Source organism: Ptychodera flava, chromosome 16, assembly GCF_041260155.1.
Source record: "Ptychodera flava strain L36383 chromosome 16, AS_Pfla_20210202, whole genome shotgun sequence".
Lineage (NCBI taxonomy): Eukaryota > Metazoa > Hemichordata > Enteropneusta > Ptychoderidae > Ptychodera > Ptychodera flava.
The window spans coordinates 40,126,561-40,145,310 of NC_091943.1; the positions used below are offsets into that span (position 1 = coordinate 40,126,561).

The following is an 18,750-nucleotide window of genomic DNA, read 5'->3' on the forward strand; positions in this document are numbered from 1 at the left end:
GTGAAACTGTGCAGATTTCATAATGGTACACTTTCACTTAGCAAACATCAAGATATCTCTGATTTATTAAAGTATGGCGCCGAAGGGCGCGCCGAAAAATATGAAACATCCTGAGATCTCTGATATATATGCCTCGTATATTAAAGTCATGTACCTGAAGGGCATGCTGAAAAATGTCTGATATATTAAAGTAATGAGCTTGAAGAGCACGCTAAAAAATATTGAACATGCAGATATCTCTGATGTATGTATGCTCGATATGTTAAAGTTGGGTGTGCTGAAAAATATGAATGATTATTAAGGTTACGCGCCACAAGGGCGCGCCGAAAAAAATACAACTGAATGATGAAATTTGTGGCTGACACTAGCATTTCAGGCAATGATGAGCCTGTTTCAAAATTCAAAAACACACTGACCCCCCCATTGGGCATTTCAAAAACATGGTGACCCCCCCCTATCACCAAGTCAAAAACAGGGTGACCCCCCCCCCCCATGAATCCAACGGCCCCCCCCCACAGGCTGAAGAAACTGACCAGTCCCTAAATACAGTATAGCCCCATATCATATTCTTCCTGACTGGATTTTTTCTCATCCGTAGTGAGACGGTAAATTGATTTGTTGTAGGAAAAAATTATATCATTGACCATGGCATGGTATGGGCATGGGAGTATAGTGGGTAGTATTACAGACTTAAAATTTTGCATGTGTTGTATGTGTTGTTTGGTTAATTATTTCATTTCCTATTGAATATATTGTTTTCTCTTATATTTATTGAGTAATTAATGACTTAGTTAATTTATGTATTTATTTGTTTTGGTTTTGTACATGTATATTAATTATTTATTTAGTTATTTTTACTTGTGTTTTGTTGGTTTGGTTGTTTTTCAGTGATTTGTTTATCTGTTTGTTTGTTTATCCTGGTTCCTTGTGTATCAGAAAAAGTTATTGATGACAGTGGTGATTTCTGAAAATAACTGCAGTTTTCTCAAGTATTGAAGGTCTGTGAGAAAGGTAATTCCACACCCCAATGGGATAACATGGAGTGTCTCACACTTGTTAGGGAATTTCTTTTTCATACGAGCGGAGGCAAGTTTGAGACAGAAATTCTCTAACTTATGAGAGACATTCGCACCAAGTACATGTAGGATCGGCAAATTTTTGCCCCTTAATATTACCGTAAGCCTCTGTCTCATGAATATCGACAAATTTCGATTGTCAACATAATCCATGTGTTCTGCAGAAGATCATAGCAACAGTGAGTCCAATAAGTGAAAAAATAATCAAAATATTTACAATTCATTTCTACCCCAAGTTTATTGATTTCTCTCTAGTGCCTAGAATCATTTTGTAGAGGTTCGTCATCTCTATGAAATACTATTTTCAGGGTTATTTGTGTAGGTACGCATATGGCATTTTACAAGAAGTAAGAGCAATGTCAGAGCTTTAAAATGATACCTATGTTGTGGTAGTATTGTCTGACACAGACTTAAAATGGTATGCAGAGAGGCCACACAACTGTTCGACATTATGAGAAAATACGGTAGAATTTTTGATCGCTGCCATCTCCGATACAAATGGGGCTTTCTGAATGATCTGTGTAGGTGCACGATTTATATTACATGTACCAGTACCGGCATGAAGGACTTCAGGCCAGAGTCCAGGGATCATAGCCATATATGAAGTTGATGGTTGTCTAAGCCAGACTGAAAATGGTACATTATTTTGAAAATGTGTGTTGACAGAGTGGCCACACAACTGTTTGACATTTCAACAGAATAGGTAGAATTTTGATCGCTGCCATCTCCGATAGAAATGGAGTTTTCTGAAAGATCTGTAAAGCCTAGGTACATGATGTACCGTATATTTTGCAGGAATTCAGGCCAGAGTCCGGGGATCACAGCAATACCCCGGTATATGTATATGGGTTGGTTGACCAAGCCAGACTAAAAATGGGACTGTTGAGAGAGTTTCAACACAACTGTTTGACATTATGGTAGAATACGGCGCGATTAAAGGGATATAGTCGTCACGTTTGCGGCTGCGCGTATATTGATGTTTACAAACATTAATTTCCCCAAAACATGGCGACGGCCGATGGAAGCTTCGCACTGACAGAGGTGGAAGAAGCCCTTCTTAGAGTAAATGAGCCAAGGTCGTGCAACTGTTCAGGAGTGTGCGCTCGGAAACGGGGACGGGGTGCATGTCCATGCAAAAGCATGGATGAATACTGCAATAGAGCTTGCACTTGCGGAAAAAAACGTGCATGTGTGAATAGACTGCCCGTAAGTAAGTATTAGAGTTCACTGCTGTTTCAGTGTCTTTTATTGTCTGCACACTATATTCTTATGGGGTCCTGATCCTAAACTTGCTTGTTTATTTAGAAAGGGTGCACTAAGATCTGAAAATGCAGTTGTTTGGTAGGCTACAAGCCTCTGTGCGTACGTACGCGCTTTCTTATACCACTTTGAAACTGTCTATGAGATCGAGAATGAATGCAGAAACCGTGGTAGCGTGTGGTGCGTATGCTAGCTGGCAGAGGAGACTTGCAGCCTGAAAGCGACTGTATTTACATATCACGATGTTGCATTTGTGCAGCGAAAATAAGGTAGAGGGTTTGAACATCATGTAGGATTATGTGCCAGATAAGTACAGAGCTATAGACCCGTGCTGTTCTGTGTGGTATATTGCCCTTCACAAAACTCGCGCCATTGCTACCAGCACAGGCTCTTGACTCAATGCAGGCGAACCGCTAGTCGTCACTGATTTGTATTTTATTGCATCAGTGACGGCTAGCGGTTCGCCTGCATTGAGTCAAGAGCCTGTGGCTACCAGTGTTTGGGACGCAAAAGCAAACATGTCTGTATTTGTTCTGTAATTTTCTGAGTTTTGTACAGACAGACTAATGGCAGATACGCTACAACTGGACACATGCATAAAAATCAGTACTTTTAGGGACTTGATCAATGAGAAATTGAATACATGTAAGTGAAAGTCAATGCTAACTGTTCATCAGAAGTGGTATCTCATGGAGGGAACACCATTTCAAGAACAACAACACAACCAACCCTCGCGTAGGAGATATTTCTCCCAATGAAAGTAATACAAAGTTAGGAATAAAATATGAGCCCTTTACTATAATTTTAAAAGTAATGTCAGCAGATGTACCCATGATTTTTTTCTGAATGACATGTTTTATGACATTTACATGCAGTCTGTGATGATATTGTTTGTGCAGGACTCAACATCAGAAGAAGATGAGGAGGACAGATCAGCTGACACATCACGGAAAAGGTCTAGGGAAAGTCATGAGTCTCACCATCTAACAGCAGAAGAAATGATGGAAGAAAATGAAAGACAAATGAAGGTGTTTGACCTATTATTGATATATATATAAAACACTGCTTGATATACTTGATATGAATTTGAATTTTTGCAACATTGTGTAAATTTTGTCACATTATAGAGTGCTCATGAATTTTATAATTTGTTCTTACATTTTGTGATTTCCTGATAAAATGCCTGCTTTCCTTGATAACCATCTATCAAATGTATTAGCACTATTTCAAGTTACTCAATAAACAGAGCAGTTTTGCCCAGACTTGACAGAGCAAAGTGTGTCAATGTTGATTTGTTGCTTGCTCAGAAAAACAAATTTGTCTGCAAAATGTGAGTTTCAAATATATGCCCATGCCACTTTGGTAAAGGATTGGAAATCTTTTAAACTTGGAACATGACACACCAAAATGTACATTAATCATCAAAACAATAGTGTATCTTGATATTTGGCAAATTTTTTAGTTAAACTTTTTGATTTTACAAACTTTCAGGAATTTGTACAGCAAAAAACCAAAGAAGAATTGGAATGTTTGACATTAGAACTGCTAAGGCGACAGCCTGGAGCATGGGCTGATTTGCAGCAGCAATTACCTTACCCGGCTCCTCAACCTGGACCTAACCCCGGCTCCAGTCCTCCATGGTGCAAGTGTGGTCAGTGTCAGGATATGCCCACACAGGCAGAGAAAAAATGCTGCGCTACACGTCAAAGTCAAGGATGCATCACTAACAAAGGCTTGTTCAACTACCTTGTCCTTGACGCAAATGTCTTGGAACTGGCAATGCGTTGGAATGCAGACACATATGCTGAGGAACATCAGAGAGACAACGCCTGTTTTCGTCACTTTGCATATCGACAGTATATTTACTGGCAACATGGCAGGCTGGGTGCTGGGAACCGCCGTGTTGTCCCTTCATGTTGTGTTTGGGCGATCAGAAGAAAATTTCCAAGTCCAAATAACATATATGTTGGCTATAGGGATGGAGAAATACAAGACTAGGGCAAATTTATTAACTGACCATTGAGTTTCAAGAAAGGGTGTTTATATCAGATTCTACAAATTGCAACAGTTGTTTGTACAGGATTAGAATGCATATATTTGTGTGTGTGTGTTGTATGTATGTACACACACCATACATATGTATATACACTGCCACATTCATACATATTTACTTACACACATACATGCATGTATGTGTGCATACATGCATGATACAGGCATATTTGTATGATGTAAAGATGTATACATGTGGCAGTGTACATATGCATGCATGCATGCACGGCAAAAAATCACCAACTCTAAAGTTTTGTATTCCCCAGAACATGATAGCAGTCCCTACATATTCATGACACATGTAAACTCTGTGTACATCAAAATTCATCTTTCCAAAACTGCTTGTTTGGAAATTTCTTATCAAAAAGTGGTGACATTTTGAAATGAATGTTTACTTTATACCATTACCACTTTATATTTTGTGAGTAAAATGTTTACAGCTATTTTTCAGTGATACATGTATGCACAATTGCCTGCCGTGTATGCAACATTTCTCCTTAAAAAAATTGTCATTGCTGCCATATATAACGGAAGTTCTATGCTGTTGTAAAATTATATTTTGTTTTATTTTCTTTTTGTACTTCGTTATACGTCTCTTAGTGACAGTTAGGGTTGAGTGCCACTTTTGATTTCATGAACCACTCTTGATCTTACATCCTGGTACTTCTGGTCATACATGGTTGTTCAAAATCAACATTATGGTGCAAAAAGATAAATGTTGCTTTTGATACACTGTTGTAATAAATCCATGACATTAGTGAACAAACAGTTAGATTTTTAGTTTTTATTCAAACCAGTGAATTAACACTAACAAATTCCATAGCCAATATAGTTGCATATACAGATCAAGAACAGGGTATTTCAATACCATATAGAGATTTTCGTTTTGTTAAAAGATCATGCTATAACACTTGGCTGCATTTAGTATGGACTTGTGAAAATTCTGACATTCTGTTTTGTCCTTTTGACAAAACACTGTTTCAATGTCATATCAAACACAGAAATTATCAGATGATGCCAACACATTGAGTTTATTTTGGTGAATTTTACTCCTTTTGAAAAGAACATGTAGCATGTGTATCTGCTGCAATGTTCAAATGCATGAGAATAAATCATGTTTTATGATAGATTGACATTTGTCTATTTGTCTATGTTGTCTTTTGTTGTTCAGGAACAACACACAGGATGAGAAACTTTGACAATGTCTTGACAAGAAAATAGAATATTTCCTACAGAAACTGTCACACAAACTATTATACAACATGTGCATCCTTGCTAGTGCACAAAAGTGTGAGTTGTCATTTTCACAAATGTACGTAAACTGCTGAATCTGTGTTTATTGAGAGTGTCCAATGTCCAATGTATAAGGCAAGATGTTCCTTCGTATCTGAGATAGATCTCCTTTAGACGGACTCTTCTGATGTTGTGGACTTCGCAAACCTGCTCTTATGAGCCTCTACTAAGTCAGCAATATTTGGAGGGTTCATCATTGACAGTCTGGTATGTAGATGACAGGGATCATTTTCAGCTGGTGGAACATATTGAGATAAATGACCTTCTACTCCAAGGCGCATTTCAAAAATCTGCTGCTGAATGTCATTTATGTAGTCATACTTCTTTTTGGCTACCACAGGTACTGGATAAAACCTCTTTGACATCTTTGAATACTTGCAATAGTACCTGCAAAAGAATGTAATGATATTTATCAGTGATTTGACCTTGGTTCTATTCAGGGAGGGGGGGTACTCCCATAAAAAAGGTGTATGTGTATGTGCCACCCAAATGGGTAACTTTTTCATGAAAAAATCCCTAAACATGGGTCAATTTTTCTGAAAAAATCTCTAATTATGGGTTGATTTTTCATACAAAAACCCCTAAACATTGTTTGATAAAAAGGCAAACCTTAACATGTAACAGAAGAAAGGTGAAAATTACCCAAATTTATCAAAGAAATTCCTAACAACAATGGGTCATATTTTTTGAATATACATGGGTATATGTATTGAACTCAGGTGGCACAACCCCATATGAAAATATCAAGAGTGCCCCCACCCCCCATCCCTGAGGGTTCAATAGTGGCTAGCAATTGTCATAGGAAAATTACACATCATGCACAAACCTGAATGCATATCTTGAACACAATACCAGAAAAACATACACATACATGACCAAACACAAACATGTAAATGAATTCACAAACGAAAAAAGTCATAAACACACATATAATGAAAAGACACGTGTTGAGTGTTGTTTCTGCTTCCAATCAATACACTTAGATAAAGTGCATAGTATTCAGCTGTCAACAAACTCATGCATGTACAATGAACATGGTTTACTGCTGAAGAATGAGTTCATTTTCAGATGTGAAAATGTCCAAACTCAGCAAGAGCAGTAAACAAATACATTCTAAGTTGGGTTTGTTGGAAGACTCAAAGACACTACAGCTTTAAAAACTTTGGCAACCTTGAAAATGACAGTGTACAGGTACATTACCTTTGTTGTCCATCTACTGCAACTTCTTTCTGCCGATTTGCATGTTTGTTGAAGTCTATAGCAGCCAACACTGTCCGTGCTTTGTAGCCAACAAAACTGAAACATTTGTAAAGATGGATATTGGTGAATACTACATTCCTGATACGAGATTACAATAATAAGACTTACAGTGGTAAGAGAATAGAAATAACATCTCCACTTATAAATGATATTTCCATCAATAGGTCATTGGAAATGTCATCGTCTCCGAAAAACATACGTAGAAAACATTTCCGGAATTCATGATCAAAAGGAATGATCCACATATACTAGTGGAATGGTGTTCATGCACACTACAGTAGAAAGTGTATAATACTGAAGTAGGTACATTTTTATGCTGCCAAGAATGACCACACACACTGAATTTTGATAGGGAAGTACAGCTTAGCTTTATTCCTTAACTAAAACCTTTGTCAAATATTGTGAACTGTAAGAGTATGCTTTGATCTTCTGGGCCATATACCTTTCATAATTTTGATTTGACACAGAACAAAGAATTTACTTGTATTGGTAGAATGTGTTTTCCATGAGATTCTATAACTATGCAATTCAAAGTAATATGATTCACCAAAGATTATTTGTACTATCTTGTGTCATCTGACAATACTGACATATCCCACTGAACAACAGTATGTTCCATGCAATACAGCTTAAACCCTGTGAACGCTACATTTCAGTGTAATGTAACAGTTTGGACTTAAAATTTTGAGGAAACAAGCAATAAACACTTACGAATATGAAAGGCGCTTTGGTGCATACATCAAAAGATGGCTGTGGAAGGATTCTAAGAATCCAGTATGTCTGAAATAAAAAAAGGATACATTTAAAATTTGCATGCAGTAATAATGCTAAATATCATACGCATCCTAGACCAAAACAAGCAAGATCGTTTTTCACTTGTATATTTTTGAATGAAATGCTGTTTCTGTGTAAATGTATATGTAAATCAAGCTGTGTGGTAAAGTGATACAGGCTTGTTATGGATACTGGTGATATGGAATGACAAATACTGATTTCACAGCAAAATCACAACAAATAAATTTCTTAGCATACTAATTTGACACTTGCATAAGTGGCATGTATGTTCTGAACTTCGAAAATTTTCATTGCAGTGATAGACAAAATTTTCATTACTACAAATATAAACTTTTACCGAAAGTTGACATAGTAAGGGATATTTTTCATTAGACGCTTGTCTTCTACAATCTTTCGCAGTGCTACATGTGACGGTGACCCTTTTATCAACCATGGTATTCGTTCACCATCACTGAGCGGACCATGTCCACACTTTCCATATGTCCATCATGATCGAGAATCCACTCATGTTCATCAACTACATGGTGAAGTATGCCAAACCAAATGGCCTGAAAGAATATACAAAGAAATGCAAACTTGCATAAGTATTATAAAGATTAACATAAATTGAGGACTGCCAGTTGCAGGGTATCTGTGTATCTGTTGCAGGGTATCATTCAGGGCTCGCAATTAACTTTTTTTCCCTGGTAGTTCACGTGGACAACCATTTTCTGAAGTTGGTAGTCCAGTGACAATGGTTGGTAGCCCATGCATACTTTAGTTCAGGGATATCTTTTTTCATTAACCACAGACAAGAAAAAGCTATTCAAGATTCTGCCCATAAAGTGAATTTTCTAGTCATTTGCTATGAATGTTGCACACCTTTAATACCCAAGGAAACAGGTATAATGGACGTTAGTGATACTCAAAAGTTTGGTGACCTATTGACAACTCAAAATTCACTCTCAGAGTTGTATGCAAATTCTGATAGTCGTCATGACAATGATTCGACCTTCTCAGCACTGAGACATATTGTAGCAGGTCTAAAAATAGCCAATGGGCTGTCTGTAGGGAGGAGACATATAATTTCTGTGTAATTGTGATTGATATATTATGATCAAAATGCATTTTCATTGGCTATCACTTCCTGTGCCTGTCATTCAAGTATGGCAGTACAGATATAGAAACTTTGTTGTAAAGTTCCGCCGCACGGTCGTCTTCTTCAGGCCTTTCTGTGTCCAGCTGGGTTTGACTGCATTTAGCTGGTCCTAAAGTGACAGACCGGACACGGCACGCCAAATACTGACTGAATTTTATGTCCCAGGCTTTGTTAGTCCCTTTGGGCTACCATTTAATGGATTTTGGTAGCCCCAGAGAAAAGTTGGTAGTCTGTGGACGCGAGACTACCGCTAATTTCGAGCCCTGTCATTGCAGGAAATAAAATCAGCATTAAACAACATACCTTCATCTTTCTCTCACTGCCATTGCATTCCTTTGCGGCATACCAAAAATGATTCCTCAATGCATTTGCCCAGGGTAGTAGATCCTTGCAAGCTCTTTGTTTGGATGCCTGCCAAAAAATTAGACAATGTTAAAGAGTTTTGTTTCTTGTTTTACTTTGGAAAGAAAGAGTCTGGTTTTCAAAAATATTTTCATTTACATTTTTAAAATTACAATGAAAAGTTTCATGACTATTTGCACCTATTAGCAGTCTATTGCTGTAATAAATGAAACTTTCCATTCAGAATGTCAACTTTCATTAGCAAATACTATAAAACTAACAAATACTGCAAGTTAAAAGTGTAACAAGTTTTCTTTCACATTACACTTAAATTTGATAATCAAATACTGAAAATAAACTCATCTGATGAACAATATTACCAGTAGGTTTGCAATGCACTATCATGTAAATAAAATCTAACACTATCTCACCTCTAAGATTTTCTTGTGAATATTTTTGCCCCCATGCCATATGTCCCAAGAATGCTTGATTTCTGAATATTTTTCACAGTGTCCTGAAATTTGGTAAAAAATGCTTAGTCAACATAACATAACATATATAATTCAGTGGATGAACAAATGCTGTTATTGTATAACACTATAAGTAATACATGTATTTTGAAGACCAGAATTATGACACCCTAGGCAGATAATCAAATTACACACTTTGCTCATAATAATTGCAAACAGAATTGTCTGAAGACTATTGCATAACAGCTACACAGCAATACAGAGACAAAGATTGTATGATTAGAGTTTAGAGAAATCTGTCCATTACCATTTGTACCATTCTTGTACTTTGTACACATTTACAGAAAGTTTGTGTTTGGTTGTGTGCATACACCACTACACTGAAATTTAGGTGACATGTGGAGCACACACTAACAGTGTATACTACAGTGTGGTGTTCAGTCAAATAAAAAGTGTGCTCATAGTTCCCTTTATACAGTGAAAATTGGTGTTTCAAATAAAGCAGTCACAAACTAACAATATACATATTGACCACAACTTACGCATGGCTGCTGCTATCTGTGTATGAGCGTCAGTTATCATTTCTCCAATGTCCAGCATTCCTGGCAACTTATCCATAGATCTGTCAAAGCCCAAACGTTCCATATTTGGACTTTTTCCATTAACTTCTCGCACATCAACAGTCTCTGTGTGGAGAATAACCTGCTTGGATGTGTCACCCACATTATATGACAGATACTGGGCTGAGTGTCCTGGTGAGTCATTACGACCATCTCCACACAGAACCACCTTCTGTCCATGAAAAGATCCTGTTGACTCCAACTGCATGGCTTCCCAGTACTTCTGAATGGCGGGAGCTGCATACAGTTTTTGTACCCGTAAAAATGTACTGGCAGAGATACAAGCTATATTGGCAAACCTAAAGAGCAGTTCAATCTTCCTGAAGCTATTCCCAGACAGTAAGATACAGGCAGCAGTTTGTAGGTTGCCAGCAAAGATGCCATCAAAACGAGGTTGAGACTGCCATCTTCCACCAAGATGACCTGCAGAACAACTCCAAACAACAGTAAGTGCAGTGCCTACTGTTGTTGTACTGTATAAAAGTCTCCTTTGACATCCCTGCCGAGCACACATATCCCCATAGGCACGTTTCAGCAAGTTAAGTATTGCTGGAACAAAAGCCAGGCACTTCTTTGCAATAATTACATCCATGGCATTGGTCACATCATCTCCAGCTTCTGCAGCACCATTGTCATCTGTTCCATACTGTTCTGTATCAAAGACAACTTCCTCAAGCGACATGTTCTTGTCATTTCTGAAGAAATGATTGAATAAGTATGAATTTACTAATAGCCAATATCAACAACAACAACTGCAAATTAGTATAGCGTGCATTTTTAAGTTCAAAAGACTACAAAGGAACTCAGAGAGATCAATCAACATTTTTGCCTGGAAAGTTGACATTGAGTAGCTATCTTACATTACGTCCAGGGAAAAAAAAAGATAATAAAATGTATCAGCACCCAAAGGAGGGTAACTAACCCTAGAGTTCTGAAAGAGACAGCAAACTCTCTTTCGTCTTCATCTTCACTGGCAGTATGTGTGTCTTCAGATTCACTGTCACAGCCAATTCTGGTACAAGTAAAATATTATAATACATTATAATATCAGTGGAAATTTAAGAGTAGATGCTAATGATATCACTGTGAAATATCAACGCAACATTTATTTCAGTGAAAAAATCAAGTATTGTACCTCACAGATTGTCCACATGATTTTACTTGCATAGGAGTAGACGATGCAAGAGGAAGAAAGCTTGAATCTGAAATTACAAACAAAATTTGACATTCGTTCAATATACACAAAGTATTCTATTGTATTTCATTGTTGTATGTGTAGTACCATAATTCTCTTTCAATGGTACATTGATAGTCTGCCCATAAAAGTATAAGCAAATTATTAGATTATTAATTAATAATATAAAGTGCTATTTATGATTAAAAAAACAGGAATGTATAGTACATACCCATAAAAAAGGTAAAATAATTGATTGAAATTATTGTAAAATTTTAAACATAAAAATCAAAATGATCTACACAGCATGCTAACAGTTCTGATATACGAAATACATGCAAATTAATCCTCCATTGAAAAGGATAAATTTATACATGTATACCATCCAGATTTTAAAGTTTAAAAAAAATTTTAGTATTCATTTACTGTTTACAAAGCCATGAAAATTGGTTTTCTAATCAATAGGCTAGTCAAAATATGCAACTTATTTTTATCTACATGTGTTCTTATATATTTTCTTGTGTGGCTCAAATTTGACTCTTGCAAATGCCATTTTGGTAAGCTCACATTTTACTTGCCAAAACATATGTAAAATTGCTAACAGTAGATTATCAAAATTGAGTTATCCTGGGCAATTTTATAGTCTTTATTTGAGCTCTGTTTCCAAACAAATGTAAATGTACATTACAACTATATATATAAATATATAACTATATATAACTATATATATATATATATATATATATATATATATATATATACACACACACACACACAACACACACACACACACACACACACACACACACACTGTTTTGCACATACAATACCTGATTCCCTGCTTTTAATTGGTGTAGGAAAACTACAAAAAATAGTCAACAATAACTGGTCATTTTGTAATCTGTTGAACACGGAGACACTTTTCTACAATATAAGCTTACTTGCACAAAGTAATTTCCAATAATGTCAAACAACAACAACAACAACAACAACAACAACAAATCAACAAATGAAATATAAATGGACTGAGTCCAACTTTTTGGGACACGTTTTGATTGATTGATCGATTTGTTCAAAATCAACTTGGAAATTATGTACAGTGGCGACGCACATAGTCGGAACGCACCAAATCGAACTTCTCTACGTGGGGGGTATGGAACGAAAAAATTCAAATTTATATCGCCGCATTCTGCAATTGAAACCATTGATATTTTTCGCTTAGGGTCTGTCTACCTGTGTTCCGTCAGCCGTAAAAACTGAATACTATGAAAGATGTCTACGTAACCTTTAGGGCGGTACAGACTTTCGACACAAAATTGTCCATTTTGTGAAAAAATATGGTGAAAAACAAAGTCGTCGCGTGCGTTCCTACCCTCAAAATTACTCACACCGCCCTAAATTTTAGCGTTTTACTCCGTCACCTTGTCGTCCCCAAGTTAGATTTGGCCAGTGATCGATAGCGCAGATCCTAAGCTGTGAGACTACGTATTCGGTTTTTGTATTAAAGCCGTGAGACGGAAATGTTAACTTAAACTGTGCCCAAAACATCATCGACCATGACCTAGCGAGTAAATAAAGCCGCCCTCTACCGATAACCTTTGCCATCTCTGTCGTTTTTTTAGAATTTCATTTTCATCATCATTGCCTTTTAGTTCAGAAATGATGCTTCGTATCCATTTTGTAACTTGTTATAAATGATTTTTTCCTTTCTTTTAACAAAGTAAGCTTACGTCTGATCATTGTAAAACAACCTACATACTTTTTTAAGGAAAAATTTGTTTTGTTTTAAGGCACATTAGCTGTATTTTAGGATTATTTTACATATGATTTACAATCAAAAGTAACTAAAGCCAAAGTTCTTCCCAAAATGTGATGAAAAAGTTTTTAAATTTGGTGAAGAATGTACAATTTAGATTTGTAACAATACAATAATTTTGGCTTCCAAATATGGATTCAAGTAATGACAGGGAATGCAAAAGCTATCTTTGAAAATCAGATAATATACTTCGGTGAGCATTGCAAAGTGCATGTGTAGAAAAGATACAGCTAATGTGGCTTTACTGTATATTTCAGGTATTATTTGCTCTTACGTCTGAGCACACATCAGACATATATTGCCTTCAAAAATGATTGCAGGACTGCTGAGACTTTGGTTTAGTCATCTTGGTATTCATTTCAGATAGAATAAAATATTTCTGTGTCATGCATTTTGTAATTTATCAAAGGGTACTACACCCAGACATTTTTTGAAACACATACAACACTTATTCCAAGCTTCCATATTGCCACAACTAAATAAAATTGCAGGACAGTCAAGAATATTGTTAAGGTTAACATTTATTGCAAAATTAAATTAAAAAAGCAAAACATTCTTCTTGCACTTGCTGTGTCAGTTCTTTCACTGTATAGATGTGCCGTGATCTGCAAGTAGAAAACAAATGTTATGACAATACTTTTAATGGGAAGTATAAATAACATTTTTAGGTATGTATCCAATTAAAAAAAATACACCTTGGGTCTTCTTAATGTAAATGCATATTAACGTGGTAAATTACATTAGTATCAACTGAATCAATTATTTTCTTGCTATACATGTAATATGATTATGTAAATGAGCATACCTTCCCCTGAATACCCTATTCACTTCATAGGTACTTGTAAGTTCTCCCTGCTATTAGTGATTTCCTAATATAATGATATTGTTCGTTATCTACTACTCTACTTTCTCTTTCTATTGTGTATCAATAATATACAACATCCCTGCATCTGTTTAAGTCACTTCTCACCTACCTAGCAGTATTCCTGTATTCAAGGCCAAGATTTCTGTATACACTATACTGTTAGACTGCCAGATCATCTGCCTACTTAGTGGTTATCCTGCCTGGTGTACTAGACTTTTCTCAGTTAAAGGTTTACGGTCACCCGTAATCTAAATATGCCCATATATGTTCAAAGGGGCGTTCCTTGGTATTCAAAATGCCCGTGTGGGGGCTCTGTTTTTAAAAGCGGCCACCCGCTTAAAATCTGTGATTGGTTAGATTTTCTCTTTCCATGGTAACTTTGGCAACATTGGAACAGGTGACAGTATACCTTTAATATCCCTGAGCACAATACAGTCAGGTCATCTGCCTACTTAGTGGTTATACTGCCGGGTGTACTAGATTTTTCTCAGTTACTATCCCTGAACACAACACAATCAGGTCGTCTGCCTACTCAGTGGTTATCCTCCCGGGTGTATTAGACTTTTCTCAGCTAATATCCCTGAGCACAACACAGTCAGGTCTACTAACCTACCGATATTTAGTCATTAGATACATGTGTAACTGTCACTGCATAGATCACATAGAGCTCTCACATCATCAACTGTTCCAACACCTAGTCATTTACTCTGGTAGCTTGAGACTTAGGCTGCGTTCACAAATAACGATTTGAGGGGGGGGGGGGGGCTGGAGGAATCACGATAATAATCTTATTTTTTTCAGATCCCCCTCAACACCCTAAATAATTTTCAAATGCCCCCTCTATATGATCAAAATTTTTCAAGTTCCCCCAACTATCACAATCCCACATGTTTGTAAAGGATATGCAGAAAAAATCACGTATTGCGGCGTTCCGCTCACAGGTGTTCAACACTACCTACTATTAGCACTTTATAAAGTCATATTCCTGAGACAAGTTCTTAAATTGATTCATCTTAAAGGCATCAGTGAACTTTTGAATTTGTCATCCAACTCTGGCAAGGTCAATTGTTGCTGCCGAAGAGCACACAAAATGACGATCATGAGAGAGTAGGCAAATTATGAATTCTGGCTCATTGCCATATTGTCAAAAACTGAGCACAGTCACCTACCAGAAATTTGTTTCAAAAGTACAAGACATATATGATTAGTGCTACTTAAAATTAACAATACTGTTGGCTAAAAAATTCCATCAAATAAATGTTTTAATCTCTGAAATTTTGGGTGTAATAATGGCAAATTTGGCTAAAAAATAAATAATTCCATTTAGTCACATATTTTTTCATTAAGTCCTCACTGTTCAAAGTTTTACTTTTGTATTATTTTATGACAAGAATGTGAAAATATAGAAAATCAAGCATGGTGACCCCATCTTTTTTCTTTAATGTTTGATTATTCTCATATGCCACAATTCGAAAATTCGCGATAACTTTTCAAGTCTCCTGGTCTTCCATATGTTGCTCTCTGGCCTTTATGTTTCACTGTCATGATCGTCATTTGACCGAAACTCTTCTTCAACTACCGTGTACATCAGAGTCAAGAGCTATCTCTGCATGCTCAGGTATGCAGTAACATTGACACTACAGTAGCAGAGCAGAATCTGATAGTGATACTTTGATAATTTTGACAATATTGTTGTTCTTTATACAACCGAGTTCTTGTTCTACACCCTATGGCATCTTGAACTGTCCAGTATTCAGCTTGCTATCACAGCCTGTGTATGTGTACATGCATTTGTATCACTGACTGTCAGTCTGAACTGTAATTAAATTGTCACCAAATACATATTTTTATATACAGGCTTTGTCGACAAACTGAATATTGTGTGTTTGAGCATGCTGTAGGGAGACAGCAAGAAACTGTAGTTGATATATTGCATAGAAATATCGCAAAAATCATCAACATTTGCAGCTTCTGCCCTGTATAACTAGGCTCATTTGGCTTTTTACGACAAATCGCGCATGTTTAGATATTTTCGAGATAAAAGTCATGAAATTTAACAAAATGGGTCTAGATTTTGTAAATTATTACCAACATTACAACAATTCGATGACATAAAAATGGTATTCATTTTTCATTGAATTACCTACAAAAACTTTGAATTGGAAAATGTGAAACATAAAAGGGAACCAAAAAATTTTCAAGTCCCCCCTACAGGTAGAGCAAAATTTTCAAGTCCCCCCTCTACTACCCCAAAATTTTCGAATCCCCCCCGAATTCCTCCAGCCCCCTAACCGTTTTTTGTGAACGCAGCCTTACGAGTTTTATGCATGTACACATTATTGACACAAGTATTTTTATCCTACACATAAAAAGATGCTTTTATATTTTAGAATGCAGCTTTTAGCATATCAAACAGGGCCATCAGATCTGTGTAAAAATATTTTTTATGAAAGGGAAGGAATGTTATTTCTCTACACAGAATGTTGCAATGGAAACTAATGAAACTGTCAGATACGGAGGAAGATTTTCCGCTTATCCCAAAGAGATGTTCTGCAAAATAACAGTTCCGTTAAACCATACAATATTATTTTAGTTGCAATCGATTACCAGACATGTTGTACGGCCTCCTTGGTTGCTTTGTTTTCACTTCCGGTTCGTACATAGCTGAAAATAAATCGCTCTCAGAATGCCATCTGATCTTCCCCAAGTCCGATTTTGCTTCAGCACATTAAATGATGAGTAAGGATAATAAATTTACTAAAACTTTAGAAATTAAACCCATGAGACGGAAATGTTAACTTCTCAAACGACGGTATTAATTTCGCAAGTTTCTGCCAGATATGTCATAACCCATCCACAATGGACATTGAAAGTTTATGCCGTATTTCCGAAAAAAAAATGTCAAATTTCTAGGGAAAAGCCATCAAACAACTGTCGGACCATCAATCTACTAGAACCAATGCACTTAAAACCTATTTATCTAATTTAACGGTCAAAATTTAATGAATTTGGAGAGCTCAGCTTACCTGATGTGTCGCCCTGTCAGTCAGCTTCTACTCGGTGGCGCCCGTCGTCTCGCCTTAACGACGACAGAATCTGGAATAGACACGCCTAGCAACAACGGAAAAATCGCCTATGTGCGTCCGCACTGGTACTTCATTAGATTATTACCACATCGCCATACACATGGATTCTTGACACGTAAATTTCACAAAGTGTCAACAGTCATGTAAAGTTTCGCGTATATTGCGTGTGACGGTGCCCGGCTATGGCAGCGCCGTCTGCCAAATCGTCCGGCTAGCTGCACAAGTTGTACAATTATAGCCTGTTGAAATGTATCGAAGTGGTTTTTGTGGTGGAGAATTGAAAAAGGAACAGTCAAAGCCAATGTTCCATGGCAATCCATGCCGGGTCCATGTCACACAACAACTACGAGCGACAACATAAGCGAGGGAGAACACAGAAATATCGCACACACTGTGACAGTCTGTGTACGCGTACACGGTGAACATGCCGTCCCAGTAGCTCTGCATAGCAGGGCTGTGTGTTACCGGCGTTATACGTCCTCCCACCCCACCAAAACCCTGCAGATTGCCATAGACAAAACCGCAGGTAGCTCCTCGGTGGTAGGAGGCCGTATAACGCCGGTAACACACATCCTAGCTGCAGTACAGTAGCTCGAGGTTTTGCCAGGGTATTTGGGTCGGACGACCCAAATACCATGGCAAAACCTCGAGCTACTGTACACTGCAGCTACACCATCTATTTTTTACATCCATGGCTACACACAGCCCTGAAACGCAGAGCTACCGTCCCAGGAAAGACTCACCTTTCTGTGTTGGAAATATTACTTCCTGCACGTTGGATTCCTTGTCCTAGTCCTGCTGCTATCAATGTCGTTGATTGGAGACCTTCTTCCCAGTTTTCTCCTATGGATCTCCTGCCCGTACTTCTCGGTAAACATGTACATTCCCGTTCACTATGTGGTAAAGGATTACATTCTCGGCAAAATAGGCGATGAATTTCGAGTAAATGTAATGAAAACACAGCGTTAGATTCTTGGTTATAGTTCAAGGATTTCGCATCTATCCACTTGGGGTAAGATCTTCCCAGATACACTTTTGTTGCGTCCCTCGTTTTGTAGGCTTTCGCTTCGGCCTCTGTCACCAGTTTCGGTGGTTTGAACACTGGACGGGATGGGTAAGCCGCCATTTTAAAAGTTAGGATAAGCGCGAGGCATGCTGGGAGCTGTTACCTTATCAACGGCGCCGTAGTATGGGACCCATATCACACAGCCGCAAACGTGACGATTATATCCCTTTAATTGTTATTTCACAAATAACATTGGATATTCCCATGAAATGTGCAATCCTTAGTGTTTTGGCAAAACCCCTCTTTCACAACTGACAATATTTTTGACACGGATCAATGATAATACACGAAAAAGTTATATGAATGGTGAAGCAGAGGAGTATATAGCAAGATAGAGTTCAACACAGTATGGCGTACATAACTATGGGCGCATGTGGAGGTTGCCAGGAAATACAATTTTCACTGATTGTGTGCTGGCCGCTGATTGGCTAATGAAA

At 37.3% G+C, this 18,750-nt stretch overlaps 2 protein-coding genes across 4 annotated transcripts; one reads left to right on the plus strand and one right to left on the minus strand.

The window, feature by feature from the left end:
- Positions 1-2,015: 2,015 nt before the first annotated feature.
- On the plus strand, positions 2,016-5,058 carry LOC139114831 (uncharacterized). Of its 2 annotated transcripts, none has more exons than XR_011547954.1 (3): positions 2,016-2,286; positions 3,236-3,364; positions 3,828-5,058. XR_011547954.1 is itself a non-coding variant. In XM_070676779.1 (3 exons), the coding sequence occupies exons 1-3, from the start codon at positions 2,082-2,084 to the stop codon at positions 4,332-4,334; spliced, it is 837 nt and encodes a 278-aa protein (XP_070532880.1). In that variant the 5' UTR covers positions 2,016-2,081; the 3' UTR covers positions 4,335-5,058. The 2 variants fall into 2 exon arrangements, 1 of the variants encoding a protein (XP_070532880.1); XM_070676779.1 differs by having other exon boundaries at positions 2,016-2,282.
- A 99-nt stretch (positions 5,059-5,157) lies between these two features.
- On the minus strand, positions 5,158-18,439 carry LOC139114830 (uncharacterized). 2 transcript variants are annotated; one of them, XM_070676777.1, is made up of 11 exons: positions 17,991-18,437; positions 12,311-12,342; positions 11,442-11,508; positions 11,229-11,318; positions 10,229-11,001; positions 9,648-9,730; positions 9,178-9,285; positions 8,074-8,284; positions 7,653-7,721; positions 6,882-6,977; positions 5,158-6,068 (listed from the first exon to the last, which is right to left on the minus strand). In XM_070676777.1, the coding sequence occupies exons 1-8, from the start codon at positions 18,371-18,373 to the stop codon at positions 8,162-8,164; spliced, it is 1,659 nt and encodes a 552-aa protein (XP_070532878.1). In that variant the 5' UTR covers positions 18,374-18,437; the 3' UTR covers positions 5,158-6,068; positions 6,882-6,977; positions 7,653-7,721; positions 8,074-8,161. The 2 variants fall into 2 exon arrangements, with proteins under 2 accessions (XP_070532878.1, XP_070532879.1); XM_070676778.1 differs by lacking the exon at positions 11,229-11,318 and having other exon boundaries at positions 17,991-18,439.
- Between the last annotated feature and the right edge of the window lie 311 nt (positions 18,440-18,750).